The sequence below is a fragment of the Copidosoma floridanum genome, unplaced genomic scaffold, assembly GCF_036245765.1.
Source record: "Copidosoma floridanum isolate Cflo_tuat_1 unplaced genomic scaffold, Cflo_Japanese_pri ptg000007l, whole genome shotgun sequence".
Classification (NCBI taxonomy): domain Eukaryota; kingdom Metazoa; phylum Arthropoda; class Insecta; order Hymenoptera; family Encyrtidae; genus Copidosoma; species Copidosoma floridanum.
In genome coordinates this window covers 6,906,231-6,925,827 of record NW_028321884.1, presented here as the reverse complement: position 1 = coordinate 6,925,827, position 19,597 = coordinate 6,906,231, and the positions used below count along the sequence as shown (strand labels likewise).

The window sequence follows — 19,597 nt, the reverse complement described above, 5'->3', positions numbered from 1 at the left end:
GAGAGCAAAATTAATTTTTACACATTTTACAAGTAATGGGAGCATAATGGTTCATTTAATTTTGGGTCATGGTGTACTTCGAGCGAAAATAGTTGATGGAGAGCAAAGAATAAATCTGGTGTATTTTCATTATTTTTATAATCATGATATGCGTATATGGTATTTTTATGTAATGGTATCTGGCCATTTGTGTACATACCTGTAAAAATTTGTATCAATCCCTCAATTGAACCCAGCAGCACCTGCAACACAAATAAATTGTTCAGATATCGTTGTAAAACTAATAGTGGATCAATTAATTGAACAGTTTGGAAAATTTTTTTTCATTTGTTTGTCAGTAATCCTGTACACGTGAGATAAAAAAACTATTCAGATTTCTCGTAAAAAAATGTTTACTTACGAATAAATGGATAATTTATTGTAATAAGTAGTATTCTTAACTAGTTGAATATTTGCTACGGTGCTTTCAAGCATGACTAATACTCATTACAACTACCAAGGAAATAAATTTTCGATTGTAATAAATTTTTCATGCTAAAAAATATTATCAGTACTAAAATACTTGAATTTTACTTTTATTACAAGCGTTGATTTTAATTTCAATTAGACCTCTGGAGAATAAGAATGAATCAACATTGTGTTCTCACAAACAAAATCGGAGCAATATCCAAAATTTGTACACGTCATGGATCATTGACGTTTGAGAAACGTAAACAATGGTGAAGGTGTTGAAATATCTCGTCAAGCATATCCCAGCACAGAGTACAGGATATAAAATCCAAATTATGGGCCCCATCATCCACACAAAATGAACCAAACAGTAATATATAGCAGTACATATTAATATATGCAGCCTCAATAAGAGACACACAGGTATATCATAAAGTGTGGCACTACATGGCAGTGTGACGAGAGTGTGGGAGAGAAAGTGAGTAAGGTAGGTATGTAGCAAATAAATACAGATCGGGTAAAAGGAAAAGGCGTAGGTTAGCCGTGGCCAGCCTTCACGTTGTTGCATCCCAACACCCACGAAACAACTCGTGGACGCGGTATACTTACAGGTATACGGAAGAAAAAACAAGGAGGAGGATGGATGAGGATGTATAAAAGCGGGGGTGTATTAACGAGCCGCGTGCTCCTCACGTCGTACACTATAATATAAGTGTATACAGCGGAATACAGTCGTCGTTCGTCGCGACGACGCTTTTCGATCGGCGAGACAGCTCCACCACGGAAAACGTAACCATGGCAACCCTCTCTCTCTCTCTCTCTCTGTCTCCCCGTGTGCTCTCCGTGTCGTCTCCGTGCATGCACGTCTAACACCACCAGAGATTAAGAACCTTTTTTTTCCCTCTTACACCCTCGTCCACCGCCCGTTTTTCCCATTCGACTGCAATGTGTAAGTATATATTATACCCAATACAGCACACGATTTCCCAATTAGCAGCAGCCGAGCACAGCATCACGCACAATAATGACAAGGGAGCAGACACCTTTTGATTTGGCCATAACAATAACATGCTCCCTCTCAAACAGGTATTAAACCACAATATATAAATATAATTCATTCACTCTGTTTTCACGTCACGTACACACACACACATGTATTAGTATAAACAAAGGCACCAGCAGCATAATGAAATGTATAGGAGCTGCTTGGAGAAGACGGTGCAATTAAAAACATGCACAGCACTCACATCCGCAGCTGCAGCGGTATAACTCTCTGTGTATGTCGATACAGCCGGTCGGAGGCACCTGCTTCCTCTCGACTGGCGGTTCGTGTTGCTCCAGGAGATGATGCCGCGGCGGCAACTGCAGACGAGACACACGCTCGGGACCGTCACATCGTCGTCGCGCGCTCGCACCCGGTTCGTGTGTTGTGATGTAAAAAAATACACGACAAGATAAGTAAGTATAGGCACAAACACCTCACTTTTTCATTCGGTACGTCCGTGCGCACAAACAACCGTGTACGATCGCGTGGACAATAATTGTCAATTGACGGACTCGTAGAAAAATATTACAGACGACGGGTATTTGTATATAAAAGTATAAACACAACACACGAATTGTTAAATATACGCCTAGGATATGGTGTGGGGCCTACATTGGGCGGCCATGTTGCGGGATTCCGGAGTCAATGCACACTATGTGTGTGTAATACTGCACACACCATAGGAGCGCTCGTGGCGTCGCCTGCTGCTGTCTCCTCTTACCCCTGCAGTATATATATTTATATGGTCCACTTACCCGGCCCCTGGCCCCCCTGCAACCCGAATGACACTAGTGCGTGGGCGGCCCATAAAGAAGGATCCTGCAGGCCGACCGACGATTAGCCGTATGGTAAGTTACTGACATCGGTAAGGTAGATAACTCTAGTAGATTTGCTGCAATTTTGTGAGCCCCCGACTCGCTTAGTTTTTTTTTTTTTGCTCCAGACTGAATTACTTAGTTAAGTAAATTAATATTTGTTTATTTTATACGACACGATACGCAATAAATCCCTTGCTCGCGTTGAAAATCGAGACAATATCGAAAACGTCGAAGCAATCGTAATTTAAAAAATTTTTGTCTTTCGATCTGCTTGGGTGCGACGTTTAAACTTCACGTCAATAGCATTGGCACGGTGAATTACAGTTAATTATGAAATAAAAAATTATCGTGTAAACCAGTAGCTCTAAGCAGGGTTGATAAAAAAAAAAAAAAAAATTCTTGTTTCTTTTATAAATGCACTCTCTTAGACCCAAAAAAACGATTTCGCGTGAAAAAAGGCAATCCCAGTTATAAGCTCGTAAACATGTAAATCAAAGTACCATTACTGCCCTATTGAAGCACTTTGCAGGGGAAGCAACGAAACAATGATACACGGTAATTGACGTTTTAATGGTGCATTCGACTTTTTGATTATACACAAGTGCTGTACCTCCTCGGAAGCACAACTACGATGTCATTGAATGAGACATTTTAGGCACTCGTGTGAAGTACATACATATATCCCTATACTTTGTGAAGTTAGAAATGTCATACTTTCCTCCGGGAAATCCGATAAATGCACAACATAATGTGCATACTGATTATAACTGGAAAAGTGGCTTTGCGTGTCGTCGCGCATTGCTCCGTATCGCTCGTCGGGATCAAAAAAACCCCAAGGCCAAAAGTAAGTAATACCTGTTCCATAAAACCTACCTCTATTGTGCCTTGAGGTAAAAAATGTGCAGAGGCAGAAATTTCCCAAGTTACTTTCCAAATAACGGAAGGAAATTCATCAAACAATCTGATTCTTTATGAAAAATTTGCATCTATCGATATTTGAGTTTTGTTGGTTGACACGTAGGTACGGGAAAGTTTATTTGCCATTATTGGACATTAGACGTTTGAGCCTGCAATGGTAAGCACTAGTTCGGACCTCATGATATTTTTCATTTTAAACGCAAAGCTTGTTATTTCTCATCGTCCTACGAAAATAGTCTACAATTCGAGAGCCCCCCCCTTTGGTACGTGATTACTTCAACTTTTTCAGCAACCCCAAAAACAAGCCATTTGAGAGAAAACAGCACAACTTTAACCTACTTTTTGAATAAAATTGGAAGCAGCTTTTCATGTGACAATCCAAGCAGCAGTTGGAAAAAAGCTCTCTCGTGTAACAGTATATAGGTACAGCAAAAGGCGTATATACAATACATGTTATACACCGGTTGCACCCATATATATACGTATCAACAGCAAATGAGATTAACGTGGAGAAAAAGCGTCACGTTGCATCGAGCAGATAGCAACGATGTACACACGGGGCCATCCCCACTCGAGTGTTTAATCGATATTATTTACGCAGTCAACAAGATAACCATTACCCATCACCATCAGAAAAGGCAGTGCGTATCATTCAACTTGTGTAAATGATTGAAGCTTCCGGTAAAATGTACCGTACAGGTGTAAATGTCGCGCAAGAATACAGCAGGAGAGAGACCAGAATGGCACAAGCTCGAGGGGTAAACGAGCTCCTCTCGTCCGCCCCGTAATCGCGATCTCCTTAAACTCGCGCCTCTGCGCTATTACATCCATGTGCATATATACATATACATATAGCTCAGCTCTTTGTCTCGTGTACACCTTCCTCCCCTCTACACTCCTCCTCCGCGGGTCTCCGGTACAGAAGCAGCAGCCCAGCGCGAGATTCTTACCGGGATTATACGAATTAGCGCCACGGGCGCTGCAGGGGCTGGGTGTATATTATATACGTGGCGTAGCGCGGCTTTTGTCGAAACAAACTGCAACGGCATGTAATCGTATAGCCGTGTACGTGTGGGTGCGCTGCGTCGTGGGGTGTTGTCCACGGGGTACGTAGATTTCGAGGGAAACGCGCCCCAGTGCGTGCGGTGGATGGGTATAATAATGCCTTGGCTCCCCTACACCCCTATAGTGTTAATTACCGCGAGCTTTTTTTTTTTCTTTTTTTTCTTTGCCCCTGCGTTTAGCTTTTGCCAAGTTTTCAGGTGTACCCACCACGAAGAAAGTGGGTCGCCCAAAAGTACCAGCTAAAGGGTCGGGGGGGATGAAAAATGCCGCATTTTAAAAAGGCCCGTAAGAAAGAATTTTTTTTCACTTCTGCTAATTGTGCCCTTCCGTTTTACGAGGACTTTCGTTTCCGCCCGGTTCCCGGTGTATATGTATACTGTATATGGGTGAGCCGGTGCCGGTGGGCGCGCAGCGACGCTTTTTATCGTGATTTTTAATTTTCAAAGACGGCGATAATACACACTTTAACGAGGATTCGTTTAGGAGGTCCTCGGGCATGTTATTATACATAGATGGTCTCTCGTTTATGATACTCGAGTGCGCAAGGGAAGGGATGACGGTAGAAAGCGCGCGCTTGAAACCGCGAGGATTTACGCATAAGTACACGTAAATAATCGCCATCACGTATATACGCTCGCGGTCTCCTATTTTATCTCTTCGTGTGTGTTATACCCATACTACACGAGAATATTACTTTGAGTAATTTAATTTCAAGGTATTTGGTTCGGTTGGCGATTTATCGATCGACGAGGAAAATATTTTAACTGTGCATATATAACGTATTGTGTGCTGGTATACAGCTTTGCTACGTTAGTCGACGTATGGGTTTGCGAGATCGTCCACGAGTGTTTTCTCAAGGTATTTCCCGATGAAAGTATACAACTTTTTTTTATGTCTCACGATAAAACAAGTGTATATAGAGGTATAATGGAGTAAAGGTGACAGAATATATAGGCGCGTTAAACCGATCACTCCTGGGATGGACAGGTGTTTGCAGTACTTGATAAGAATTTTCTCATGTCTTGTGGTTGTGGGTATGAGTATATATTTATGATAACTTTGTCACGAGCTGATAAGAGTGAGCCAGAAAGTGAGGAAATCCTTTAGGGTGCGTGAGTGTACATGATATATGTATACGAGTGTACGAGCAGTTCTACAAAAATAATTCATTTGAGGAAAAAAAACTTTTTTAAATTGTAATCTGGAAGAGTTAACTTTTTTTCCCTTGTAGTTTTTTTCAGCAGCAGCTGGTCACAAAAACCGCGAGACCAAGTGAAAAATGAACAAAATTCACAGAAGAAATTTATTGAGTCAAAGGTTGACTCTTTTTTTATCGACGTATTAACATTTTTTTCCAACGTTTCATTTGATGCCCCAGTAAATTTTTCACCGTGATTTCTTCGTACGTTAGTCTACAAAAGTGGCATACATTTTTGATTTTCTCTCCGTCACCTCGTACGGAATGGCTCGTGTATACGTGCGTGACCCGCTGACACACGCGTCACTGTACTCTCGCGTGGGACAAATTGCGGCCTGTCGTCGCTGCGACCATCAGCTACCCGCACGATAAGTCAACCCACGAGAGACTTTTCTCACGTAGCCGAGCGAAAGGAGGAAAAGCCCCGGCAAAAGGTGGAGGACGAAAGACGAGGAGAAGGATCGCGTTAAAGAGTTTTTTGCCAAGCTTGGTGGGAGAGAGAGTCGAGTTATACACTTAACGAAGCACAGGGTGTGTGTATACGCAAGTTCGCGTCAAAGAAGAGAAGGAAGGGAAAGTTCGGCTTAAATTGGTACGGTCAATACGAGCCGGAAAATCGCGCCTTCGATGAGCTACTCTCATCATATATACACACATTTCACGCTTCCACTTTTCTCGCTGTTTCAACTCTCTCCCTCCGCTCTATATGTACTCTTTTCCCGAAGCTTCGCGTTTTAATTCTCCCTTAACAAGTTGTAGTCGAGTTAAGACCCTCCCAACTTTCTTTACGACTGTTTATACGGCCAAATTGGATGTTTGCCCTCTTTTGCTTTTGGCTTTTCCCGCGTGCACCCCATACTCTTTTCCTCGCCTACCTGGATACTACCTTTACACACTGCACTCACGGCTTTATTAATTTATCAACGCAGCCTCCCCTTACCCCTTTGAAATTTTGACTTTTGTAAAAAGAAAGCAAAAGATATCCAAGCGTTTCCACGCGTGGGACCTCGCATATCGCAGTTTATTCGAATATCTAGTCACGGCAAATTACAAAAGCCGACCCCTGAAAGGTCGCCTTGGAGGATTCGTATGAGCAGCGTATATTACGATACACAGAGACGCCCACGACTTATCTTATCATGGAGGGATTTTCGAATTTATATACGTTCGGAGGGTGTATGTATTTATATCGGGGGACCGCGCACGCGAGAGGCCAACCAAGGCGGTACACGAGTATAAAGATCATCGGGACAACTCGGGGTCCACTGTGATATTCCGTGGCGGGAGATGGACGTGATTCATTCCGGGCCTCGTACCGATCGATCGGTGCCTCGTTTGTTCGGTTTTCCGAGGCGCGCCTCTCCGTATCGTACACCCGTATAATATATATATACGCGCGTGGAGGGGGTCGCGCGGGTTTTGAGGTTTCATTCGTCCCCCGGGAAATCAGGGTCGGGTTTTATTTGCTCGCACTGCTTCCTCCGAACGGGATTTCTTTTTTTTCTTCCATTTCTTTCTTTCTTGCCGGGGAATCGGGGGCGGGAGGCTGCGAGCTGTTATTGCGTACACACAATGTTATTTATCGGTCGAGGGGACGCTTTCCAAAGATGGGGGGGATTTTTTTCGGGCGTGTCTGCGTTATTAAGCCAAATCAACTTTACCACCCGCCTCGTGAAGTTAAAATTTAAACGTACACCCATACGTTGGGCCATTTTTCACCAAAAGTGCCATTTTGGGTGCCCGACAGTCTTGTAGATCTTTAAAGTAACGTCGTTTTGTTTGTCTTTGAAATGAAATTTCGGCTCTTTCCGGACAAACAAGGGAAGGTGAAATTATTACGCGAATGTCTCATTTCGGTCGCTTTGACGCTCCCTTCCATGGCCCGTTACATGCGCCTCGGCGATTTCGACCACCACCCGTATCGAGCTCGAGGTGCCAGCCGCAATGTGCACACGCGTCGTGTACACGCCAAAAACACACGCTCGTACATAGAGAAATATAGTGCGCAAAGGATAACCAGACGGAGATTATAGCCCGTCTTTCGACGCGTTTCGCAAAACTCGCGGAGAAAATTCATTGCTCCAGAGAATGTGAATTACCGTCGTAGCAGCTTGCGTGGGTGCGGCTGTCCCTTTTTTTACCCTCGTCTCCTCTCCCGAGTCCCCGCTTTTGCCTCGTCCCCCTTTTTCTTTTCAACTTTGATAAATCGTTGTTTCGTCCGCTTTTGCTCTATCGGCCGATTGCCCTCGTCGTTAACTAATCGGAGATGTCCCCCCCCCCCTATTGTTATCATCATGTGTACCATTACAACTTACAGTCTAAATCAAACTCTAGCGGCTTACAGGACTATGCTCCTGATTTATCGAGCATCTTATTACCGAAACTACAAACGAAAAAAAAAAGGAAAAAGGTGGCAATTACAGTGTACATGACGCGTGTATCAAGTCAGCGAAGCAGGGAGGTCTTCTTCGTTCGCGCAGTTGGCGGCATTGTCAACGCTCGCACAACCCCCGCCGACCGTGTGTATTATAGGCAGCGCGTGTCAGGCTGTAGTAGAGGGTTGGGGGGGTGCGCGCTTCGGGATCGATGCCCTGCTGTGTCGCGCACACATGCACTCATCCCCCGTCTGCTCTCTCTCTTTAAATACATGTGTGTGTGTGTGTGTATATGTTACCCTGCGAGGCCGTGCACGAGTGTGAGTGCTGATGTTGCCTGTCCCTCGCGCGTGGTGACGTCACGTGATATTGCATAATGCGAGCGAAGGGACCGAGAAGCTGACAAGCCGCAGGAGCTCACCCCCTCCCCCCGTTGATGCCATACTCCACCTTAAGTGTATATGGTACGTATGCGTGCAGTGAAGAAATACGTTGTTGAGGCTTTTTTTTTTCGACCATTTTCGGATTTTGGGAAGGTTTTCGATTTTCCCCCCAAGAAGACCGATTGCGACGTCAAAAGGATGTTTCAGGTGTGACACCACGGACTACAATGCGCGCACGAGTGTACGCGTGTTTTCGACGTGACGTATACGAAAAATCGAAAAACCTGCCTGAACATTATATTTATATAAATATGCGTGTGGCGGGGGGGATGATGTTTAAATGAAGCGATCAATGCCTGCCGTCCCCTGATTTGCATTTTTATTAAAAAATAACCGTCCGAGTGGTGCGGCAATCTCGAATTCATAATATTCACTTGTAAGCGTGTCGGATCGATTTCTCGACGCACCGAGGGCACGCGAATTTTTCCTTTGTAGCTTGCATGCGATATTTTTTTTAAACAATTTTTTACGAAAATGCGATTCAAAAACTTGGAATTGGATATTGTCCGTTTTACTATATGTACAGTCGTGTGAATTATGATGATGGCATATTTCCGGTGAACCGTAAAATTTAGACAAAGACCATAACAAATCGGATGATTGATTACGTCACGTTGATTCCGCTGAAAATAAACTTTGGCCGAGAGCATCGAGCCGATGAATTAATGCTCGTCATAATTGACAATTTTAGCTTTTAATGCGTAGTGGTTATTAAAGGCACGTCACGCGAATGTTCCCTCAATTGACGTAAGTACAAAATTTCACGGATTCGCTAACACGAATCGCTCGCTCGTCCGCTTTAATTCAATTGAATAAGTAATTGCGGCACATTACTACGGCAATTTTTCAATCGCGCCAAATGACGAGCCGCGTCACGTGTGTGTTTGTAATGCCAGATGCATCTTTTTTTCATGAATTTCACGTATAATTATATGAATAATGATTGCACGAATTTCAATTCACGTATACCGCGTGTACAGTCGTTTCTCGTCACGGAGAATTTAATTTGTCCACGGGTGTAACGTTACTCAGTGCAGAATTTATTAAATCGTCGAAAAGTAAAAATGAACGTATTTTTTAAATTCAATTTTGCCGTAAATGTAGAGCTTTGGAGCCACTAGTAGTCGAGGAATTCAGACGCAAATTTGCGACTCGTCTCGAGTGTTATCTCGGTCTAGACGCCACCGAAAGCGCTGCGCATTCCAGCCATTTTCTCACTTTTCCAGCCAAAACAACGAAACGCAAGGTTGGATCACTTAATTTTCCAACCCCCGGTTTAATTAACTATCAATTTCGAATAGAAAACCCCTTTTGTTTCTCTGAGAAGTTTTTTACCACCCGAGTCAAACAATCTTGAAATTTGTAACAAAGGGCTGGCCTACCCAATTACAGATGTAGACATTGATGCGCCTCCCCGTTTCTATGGCCACCCCTGCACGGATTTGGCCAGTGTCTTTGAACGCTGTAACAAAAAAAAAAAAGGAGAGAGAAGGAAAAACACGTGTTCAAAGTTAATAGGGTCGGGCAGACTCTTGGTCGGCGGAGCGTCGTGTGTATAGTAGCAGCGCGTGCGCAAAGTGAGAACTCGGCCTCGTGCCAACTCACACCGGGACGTAATGCTTCATCAAATTTCATTATATCTCACGGCTAAAAATGGCCATCCAAAAAATTTTCTCCACACAGTGTAATTGTATCTTGATACAAAAACAAATTTTCCTGTATGAAAATGCAAAAATTTTACGTAGCAGCACTTGAAATTTCGCGCGCAACGGACGCCTCCATGAGGTTTCTCTTTTATCCGTGGCCGAGTGGCAGTCGGTGCACAGCTGTCGTATAGTATCGTACTCGGCACTGCCCCGTCCCTCGAACGAAATAAAAAGTCCTTGGAAAAAATAAAAATGAGCAAAGACACGAAGCTTTTGGAAAGCGTGAGTAAATACTTCACCGAAGAGACTCTCCGCGAGATCGTGGCAAACGCGTACGGGGTGGAGAAAAACACCGAAAACATCAAAGTGTCGTCGTGGGATTTCGGCCACGCCAGCAAACGGGGCGACAGTTACCTGTCCACGGTCGACAGGATCGCCATCCGTAGCCAAGTGAATGGTGCTGCGAAGGAGTTGAAAGTAGTGGTAAAGTCCTTGCCGAACAACATCGGCAGGCGAAAAACCTATCGGAGCGCCGATTTTTTTCGCAACGAGATCGTCTTTTACTCCGAGGTAAGTTATACGCCACACCGTAATCCATTAGCGTGCCCCCTCTTATTGGACGGCTTAGTGAAATTACTGGCTTCATTGGCTGAATTTCAAATGAGTAGCCGAGTTTCGATAAAATCGGGCACGTGACGTGACTCGGAAGCAGCTCTCAAACAAACTGCTCGAACCCTTAATTCCCCGCCCAGGTTTTAAATACACGTATAATGCAATTTTAAGGACTCGCGGATGAATCCGGATGGTAATATAAAGCCCAAGCGTTTCCAAAGTACAAGGCAATAACACCTTCTCTTTCAGATAGCTCCAAAGTTCCAAGAGTTTTTAAAATCCAAGGAGCAGTCCTCGCTCCTCCTCCTGCCGAGTTGCCTGGCCTTCCATCTCGACGGGGACAACGACTTTATCGTCCTGGAGGACATGTGCCCCCGAGGCTTTGGTCCAGCGGCTCGGCAGAACTGCCTCACCTTCGACGAGTGCACCTGCATCCTCGAAGCCATGGCTCGCTTCCACGGCGTATCCTTCGCCTACCGGGACCAGCACCGGGAGGACTTTGAGAGGATCGCCTCGAGACTTACCGAGACGTACTTTACCGAGCACCTCTACGAGACTTGGTACGAGAGATTCTTCGTGAGTGACGATTATTGTTTCGAGTACATTTCTCGCTTGGTCCCTCGATTCCCAATGCATCGTTATTCGCCAGATCAAAGTGACCGACATCGCCAAAGACGCCCTGGCCAAGGAGTACCCCGACAGCGAGGCTCAGCGGAGGTTCGGCTCCTACGGGGTGGCTGAGCTGTACAAAAAGTGCGTGGACTTTTGCTCGCGCACCACCAGCCCGACCTCGGTCGTCAACCAGGGCGACTCGTGGGCGCCAAATTTCCTCACTCGCACCTGCAACCCCGAGGGCTACATGGAGGTCCTCATGCTTGACTTTCAATTGGCGAGGTGCTGCAGTCCCGTGCTCGACGTCTCATTTCTCGTCTACTCGTGCACCGATCAGAAGCTCAGGGACGCCCGGTTCGACGACCTGTTGAGAAACTACCACAGAGAGCTCGCCCGGGCCATCGAGGCTCTGGGCTCCGACCCCGGGAAAATTTACCCGTGGGAGTCGTTCGCTCGAGAGGTGCGTCAACCATCCAGGATCGGGTATTTTTCAACCTTCAAAAGGTACTTGAAAAAAAAAAAAAAAAAAAAAAAAAAAAATGACGATTTTTAGGTCGACGAGCAGTTTGTGCACGGGATGGTCTTTGGGTTGGAGTCCGTGACGTTCAGCACCCTGTCGGACGAGGAGTCCTTCGACCTGGACATCATCAAGGAGGACAGGGTGGACATCGCTGACGTGTGGACGGTGAAAAATAAGGAGACGGCCGAAAGTAGGCGTCGGCTGGCAGATATCATTGTGCACGCCACGGCTCGGGGTTTCTTGTGAAAACAGTATGAATCGACGGTGTGTGCGCGCGTATGTGTGGAAAAAAATGAGGTAACCGTCAAAAGGTCATTGATCATCCGCCGAGGGGCTTTAGCAACGTGTTGGATTAATTACTCCGAGCTGTTGCCGTCTCCGGAGGGCTTGGAAAGGGAAGGTGGCAAGAACCAGGTCAGACGGGGGGGTCGCAATATTCAGATCCTCCCGTCTTCTTCCTCCCTCCTTCGCTCGGGGAGCCGAGAGAAAGGCCATTACACCAGTGCGGGGCCATTTCTGTTTCTCAGTTTCGAGAATATGTGGCTTATTACTGCTGAAATATGCGCTCGAGTGTTTCTTTAATTTTATTTTTCATTTCAGCTGAATTACGCTCTACAGTATTTTTAATTATGATTTATTCGCAAGAGACGTGGTATCGGAATTGCTTTTTAACGATTCCCGTTGTTGGTCCACGAGATAAAACTTGTAAGTGCAATCAGATCATTAGTCAAAAAATAAAATGCATACGATTATGACTATTTTTGTTTCATTTCTTGCGCCAAAAATCCTTCTCATGCTGTATCGTACACGATAAAGCGATTAAAAAATTTTTTTTGCTCGAGCTTTAGGTGCTCCCACATTATTTTCAAGTTTGCGTAATTGTTATCCGATTGGAAGAGGGGGTGGCGAGTTTTTATTCATCTCAGGGTTTTTCGGGCACGACAGGCCGACTTTTTTTCATTTAATCAGTCGAAGCCGGTCGATAAGAACCGATTTGCCTGATTTCATTATCGGTATTTTTTCATAAAGACTTTTCTTGCCCTTTCGGGGACAGAACATTAAATGCCTTAATGCGCGCAGGTGTGGAGTTGGCACACGAGGTAAACGTGCGCGGTATTTGCGAGTTACACATAGTTTGCATTGACTTTTTGACAATAAAACGATGTTTACTCATTTCACGGAAAATACGAACTCTTACGGTATGAAAACGACGAATGCCACTGCCCCGATCAATCGGAATGATTTTACATCCGGTGTCAGAGAGCATTTCTGCCTCGGGCTATTTGATCCATTCGCCAAACATTCAATCGGCTCACTGGAATTAAAAATAATCATTTTCGATGATTTTTTTTTTTAATTTTTCCAGTGACTTATGCCTGGCATTTATTTCACACATTCCCAAAATAACCAAACAACATTATGTACAGCTGCACATAAAAGCTACAGTGCGAGTTTTCACCGCCAGTTTACGTGAGCTATTTTAAAACAATTTCTCCGTACCGAACAATAATATCATCCGACTCTATCATACCAATCTTCGCCATACCCATATAGCTCATATTTTCCCGATAAATCGAGCGTAGCAGCATACAATCTTTGAAAAATAATCTCATCCCATATTTATACCGCAACTCCACGAATAAACCGGAACAGTTGAACAGAGAGGGAATGAAATTTTCGAGCTAGGATATTCCCACTTAAGCCAGCACTGGATCCTTAACGCGGGACTAATTCCGCAATGGAAAATTGTCGCCTGTCGTTGAACGCTGTATATACCTTTACTACATGCATTGCCACGCAAGAGAGAGAATCCGCAGGAGCCCCGAACAACCAAGTAGTTTATACCTCTACGTGCACATACACATATACGTAGTGTGCACACGGACGCAAATTGAGGATTAGGTAGAGTTGCCTCTCTTGCGGGACATATACGCACGAATACTGTGCGAGAAGGAGGAGGCACACTGCGGCTCCGTGCTCCTGTTGGGTTTGACGAAATATGGCACACGCTCCCTCGCGCTCACGGAAGCTTTTATGTTGCGAACGAGATTATGCTGTCGCTGATGCTGACTTACCCCCACCACCCTCGTCTTCCTCCTCCCAACCCCTGTATTTCCTTCTTTGGGGGCTCCGACAGGGCTGATTTACGCTACAAATGACAAAAATTGTTTTGTCACATTTTGTGACATTTTCAAATTGTCCCGTCTATTTGGTCGTGCTCGAACATATAAGCTATACCAATAATCAATTCCCCATTCAATTTAATAATCTAAACTCTGACCAGCCACATTTGTTTCCATCAGGAGTTTTGGTAAAAGCGCTACCAAAAACACGATCTCTCGTTTCGTCCCACATTTAAAAGGGGGAAAATCTGCGTCCAGGTGGATAGAAAACAAGGGTGTAAAATAAATCAGATCGATGGTACTTTGGCACCTCTTGTACGTACAATACAATGCATTGCGCTTACGCAACGCGACAGTAGCAGCTATAGGACGACAATGCTGAATAAAAGATTAGTGCAGTTCTCGCCTAATGGGAACAGTGTCTACCCTACTCCCTTGCCCCCCTTCCAAAGAGCTCATCCCTATTCTCTCTCCCTTTCGGTTTCTACATGTATATGTAGACGCGCCCAACGCAAAGGTAAATAGATTCGGGCGTCCACGTTTGCCCGAGGGTCGAGTGATTCGCCAATTTAGCGAGAGAGACCCTCCCCCCCCCCTCCGGCATAGCCGGTCCCGAAAACGATTTCGCCTCGCTCGCTAAGAGTGGATACCCCCTTGGACCAAGAATTTGACTATCATCCGATTTTCGATCCCATTTGCAACTCGCTTCCTCTCTCCCCCTGCCCCGCGAGCTCGGCTGTCTTTTTTCCTTTTTCTTTTTATCGTTCGTGTACGGTAGAATGAACGTAACTGCCTCTTGAGGCTACCCCCCCCCCCTTTGCCAGGGGGCGTTTCTTCTTGTGACTGGGTGTGTGTGCGGATACGGTTTTTGACGCTACGATGATTTCATCGAATCTTCCTTGCGTCAACAGAGTTGAGTGTTGATGAAAAAAAAAAAAAAAAATAGTAATCCTTCTATTGATTGCAAAGTGCGAAAAGACAGCCCGTCTCGATGAGGGGGAAAAGATAAATTTTCCCGTAACTCCGTATATCCGAGTCCATTTGCATTCTTCGTCGATCGTGTTCTACTTTTAGCAGCAGCTCGACAATGAGACAGTGTAGCGTTTGGATGGGAAACTTTTGACCCGGTGACGGAGCAATTGAATTTTATTATATCGCGCGGCAGCCAAGGAGCTGGAAGTAACGCGGAGGAAGCTCTACAAGGGACAGACGTATATTTATTGTTCCTATAGGTATACAGATATTATACAGAAAAATTACATTTTTTTTCCCTTGCGAGTAATATGTATCTGTTTTATTGGACCAATGAAATTTTACGTAGCAACTCGATGGCTCTTAAGATGCGTCTTTTTGCGAGCACTGGGCCATTTTATGAAAAAGTTTCCACCTCATTTGCGTACCGTGATAATATTGTACCGAGGATTGATTTCGCACACGTGACTGTTTGCGAGTGAGAGGACATCGTTGTAACTGAATTTCAATGGCAAACATTACAAGCTGCAAATAAATAATTGCCACGAGAGGGAGAACGAGCCCCGAGGGTTGTAAACAAATGGGGATGAGCCAATAATGTCCGAATAATAGAGGCCGTGAAAAAGCGCCAAAGAAAATTACACGGGCGACGCGGCTCTCCCTTTTTCCAAGTAGACGATGATGCTCGCGCCCTCGGCTAACTAGCTGTTAGAAAAGGGGAAAAAGAAAATACATCACCTCCTCTCGCCTGTAAAATGCATAAAATGTTTACACATGTATACTTCGCAAAGGGCCACCCGCATTTATTTTTTTTTCTTCCCTTCGACTCGCGCTAGCTGCAGCCCCATCCTCCATCCTCCTCCCTACTTTACGTTCGTTTTATATTTCCCCCGAGCACCGGGCGAATTGCCTTTTAAAAATGCCCATTAGAGCTCGTAAGCCGTTGATATTGAATAAAAAGAGGCCTCGTTACCGCCCCGGAGCCGATTAAGCCAAAGTAACTATTACACTGTCTTTTTTATACCACCGCCGTGATCGTCCCGTCGGATAAATTTCAATTATTAATATAACAAGCCCTCGTTTCCAACGTGGATCCATCAAACGGTTTTACGAGGTATACATACAGCAACGTAGAGTCGAGGCACCTAATACGTAACGCGTCGTTGTCGCCCTCTTGTTTTCTCACTTTCATTTTTCCTCCCCCTTCCTCCCTCGTTCGATGCAGCATCCCATTTCTCGATACCTCCTCGCGAGGGGGTGGATTTCGAAATTTTATTAGATAGATTTTCCCGCGAGCGAGGGTCGGATCGGTTTTCACTGGCGGTGCAGCCACCTCCTTATACCGGGTGAAGAAAAGAGGCGGAAGCGATGTGTGTGGGTGGGGGGGAATAAGCCAATATCCCGGGGCTTGGAAGGCTTAAGCTCGTGATCCTACCCTTTTGTACTCGTGGAATTTAAATAATAAAGTGCTGTACATGCACTTCTTCTCCCTCATCAGACTCCCTCTTCATATCTGGACTCCTTTTCTCTTCCCTTCGTCTTATTACCTTTTCTTTTTCTTTCTTTTTTTTTTTTTTTTTTTTCATCCCTCGTCCTCTCGCGCTCATCCGACTCTATTGATTCGTGCCCCGGCAGCCGACCGATCGGAAGTCCGCTGGCATAACTCGGCACCGGATCCATTCAGCTCGAGGATATTAGTTGTCAAAGGCTCCTTCAGGAGTGGTATTTTTTTTTTCATATAGATTTCGTGGGATGCCTTCGTTACCCACGAAATAAGGACGAGACGACTCGGGTGGCTCGAGAAAATATAATCATTATCCTGCGTCGGCAGCTTGGAGGGGGAGAAAAAAGGCTGGGCAAAAAAAGGAAAAAAAAACAAAAAAAAAAAAAAAACACAATTCAGCAATTATCGGCGTGCAGGGCTGCCTATAAGTCAGCGGCAGCAGTCGGCCTGGTTGCGCGCTTCATTTGGCAGGGAGCCAGAAAAATGGCAAAAGCGGCCGCAATTCCGTCGGGTCAACAAATCGTTACGGCCAATTGGCAAATTGTCGTCTCCCCCCCTCCTTTTTTTTTTCTCACCCCCCGCGACCCTCTTGGCCTACATGCGACACGACCGAGATACGCCCACCACTCCCTCGTTTACACGTACACAGGTAAACACACTCTCTGTGGGCTCTCCTTTTGCTTTTTTCGCGAAAGATTCGCCGTGCATGTTCGTTTAGCCGTTTAAGGTGGGAGGGAGGCTGTACATTTAGCTGCTTACCCTTCCATGTTTCATCGTTCGCACACGCCGTTGGTGATGGGACGGTGAGAAAAAATTGTCCTCTGTAATGGAGCAACTTTAACTATAACCGTACGCTTGTGTAATAAAGTAATCTCATTCCAGCCATCACGTACAATACATACAGGGATGAAGTAATTGTGGATACGGACACAAAAAATGAACGAAGGGATGAAAAAAAAAAAAAAGTGAGAGAAACGCGTTGTCGCGTAGTAGAGTCGAAACGTTAGAACCGTCCAAGGGTAGCTAGGGCGGAATAAAAGAGCTTAAAAGGCTAGTAGGGCATGTGCAGCGAGCGGAGGACGTGCTCGGCGACGCGCATAATAAGCCACGGGTATAGTCAACCGACTCGCGGAAAATTATATATATTTTACGATTGCGCGCTCGCGGGAGGTATATACATATACCTTTTCCTTTTCTCTGCTCTACACGTGTTGTATGTATATATGTGCAGTGCGCTACTCTCGAGACTCGTGGTCGTAGTGGCGTGGCGTCCCCCGATGCCGTGCAATTATTCCATGCATTCCGAGCGAGCCGCGATTATTGCGAGCAGCCTTTCGGAGTGTATAAGTATACCATACGCGGTCTCTCTCTCTCGCACTTATAAATTTCACCTGGATTCCACTTTTCGTTTGCAAGCGTCGCTACTCCTGTTGTCGACTTTTAACTCGAGAGTGACGCGACCTTTTTTTTTTTTTAGTTTCCTCCTCTTCCGAGGCCATATCGAGCTCGAGTGATTTTTCAGAGATTTTACTTCGTTAAATTTTTTTGTGCGAATTTAGTTGGGTGACTCGAAATTTCATGCAGATTGATGCAGTTGGTGGGTTTCGTACAGAGTACAATATCAGAGCGCGATTTATACTTGTCTCGCGACGAACGGCCTTTCAATCATTTTTCCATCGACATCAGACAGTTTCATTAAGAATTAAAAAAAAAGATTCACTGTACGTGGGCAAATAAAAGACGTCAATGCTGTAAATAAATACAAGAGACGCTCTGTTTTTAATAGCACTTTCCATGGAATATTTCATTCGACTTGTTACTTGGGAGGGGAAAAAAAAAAGGAAAGAAAGAAAAGAGGTCGAGTATTCATAACAACGACAATTACGGCACCTTTTCCTTTTTTTCGCAGTCGCAGATCCTTTTTTTTTTTTTTTTTTTTTTTTTTTTTTTTTTTTTTTTCCTCTCCTCGCTGCTAACGTGAAAATGAGTATCCCAAGGGTTCTTGTTTTTTACACTGAGAGACTGTACCTCGGTTTTCTTTAAATTCATTTTGTCGCGATGCGACCGAGCGTTTCGTCGTCACGCGTACTTACGCGCACGTACCTAACTTTTATTCGTTTCAAAATATAAATTTACAAAAGTAGTGGTTACAAAGATGTAATTAAAAATAAAGTTTTTTCTTTCCACTGTAATGTCACATAAAAATAATTCTGTAACTGTTTTTTTACTTATTTTTTATCCAGCCATTAACGAGTTAGCCCATATCCCAAGTTTTGTTGAAACGTGCAAGATCATTACTGTTGAATAATTTTTCTTGTTATGTAACTATTGAATTACCCGAAACTTTTGATGTTTCTCGTAACTTTCATAATTGGCATTCCGTCTAGTATCCAGAGTATAGCTATAGGCATTTGTTTACCGCGTATACGTAATTTAATACTTGTTGATTAAGTACACGGTGCAACACAAGTCATTCAAGTCACGAGATACGGTGTATTGAAATCCTTGAATTTAAAATTTACTCATTTTTTCACCCAAGCTATAGGGTAAATGTAAAATTTCAAATGAATAAACAAATATCTTTTATTAAAAATTTAATTATTAAGTATCGTTGTTTATAATTGCAACGCAAATTAAATTTTAAAATGTTTGGAAAATTTATTATTGAAGCACCTACTCTGGCAAAATTTTATTAGCAAAACTCAGTTCTCGTGAATAATCCAATCTTTTTTTTAACACGAGGGAATCGTTATTTTATTACAAAATTTCGTAATTATACCGTGGGAGCGAGATTTAATAAAACGAGTTGAAATAGTCCAGCAAACTTTAATCAATTCGTTACAACCTTTTTTCATTTTCTCAATTTTCCATCATTTTTCAACATTCCTGTTCGACGTATATGGTAGCTTGGCCCCGGCAAAAGGTCAGCTTTAACCCCCCGCGTCCAGGCCAGCAGATCCTCGAAAGCGATTTCTCCCTGGGGACGAATATTTTTTCGCCGGGCACTACGTACACCTTCGCTAGCTCACGTTTCGGCTATCGGGTCCCAAGTGGAAGGGGCAAGCTGAATCGCAAGGAAAACTTTACGGCGTCGAAAACCCCACTTTCCTCGAACACGACGAATTTTCGCGTAAGAATTGACTTTTTGTTTTTCATTCATGTAATTTTCGCATCTCGAGCGCAATCTCACGATGGGCAAGAGGAGCCGAGAGTTGCGGCGCACGTGATACGTCAACTCGATCAAACTCACCGGCACCAGCCGCGGTGTTTACGGAATGTGCTCCTGATTTGAATAA

The 19,597-nt window shown here is 44.4% G+C and overlaps 2 protein-coding genes across 2 annotated transcripts in view; one reads left to right on the top strand and one right to left on the bottom strand.

Moving 5' to 3' along the window:
* Positions 1-2,120, bottom strand: part of Lar (tyrosine-protein phosphatase Lar) — a 198,904-nt gene extending 196,784 nt beyond the window's left edge. The window contains exons 1-2 of the mRNA XM_089589068.1: positions 1,698-2,120; positions 200-242 (exon numbers count right to left, since the gene is read on the bottom strand). The gene's annotated coding sequence lies outside the window, so the exon portion shown is untranslated. The remainder of the gene's footprint in view (positions 1-199; positions 243-1,697) is intronic.
* Positions 2,121-10,162: 8,042 nt separating this feature from the next.
* Positions 10,163-11,973, top strand: LOC106641458 (uncharacterized). The gene is made up of 4 exons (XM_014355883.2): positions 10,163-10,528; positions 10,820-11,146; positions 11,220-11,642; positions 11,736-11,973. Exons 1-4 carry the CDS (start codon positions 10,211-10,213, stop codon positions 11,946-11,948), a joined length of 1,281 nt encoding a protein of 426 aa, XP_014211369.2. The 5' UTR covers positions 10,163-10,210; the 3' UTR covers positions 11,949-11,973.
* The last annotated feature ends 7,624 nt before the right edge of the window (positions 11,974-19,597 follow it).

What these genes read in the sequence shown, in the direction of transcription:
- LOC106641458 (XM_014355883.2), top strand. Translation starts at nt 10,211, where the DNA reads ATGAGCAAAGACACGAAGCTTTTGGAAAGCGTGAGTAAATACTTCACC. An exon ending in AGATCGTCTTTTACTCCGAG is followed by an intron (nt 10,529 to 10,819) that starts GTAAGTTATACG and finishes CTTCTCTTTCAG; the next exon opens with ATAGCTCCAAAGTTCCAAGA. An exon ending in GGGAGTCGTTCGCTCGAGAG is followed by an intron (nt 11,643 to 11,735) that starts GTGCGTCAACCA and finishes GACGATTTTTAG; the next exon opens with GTCGACGAGCAGTTTGTGCA.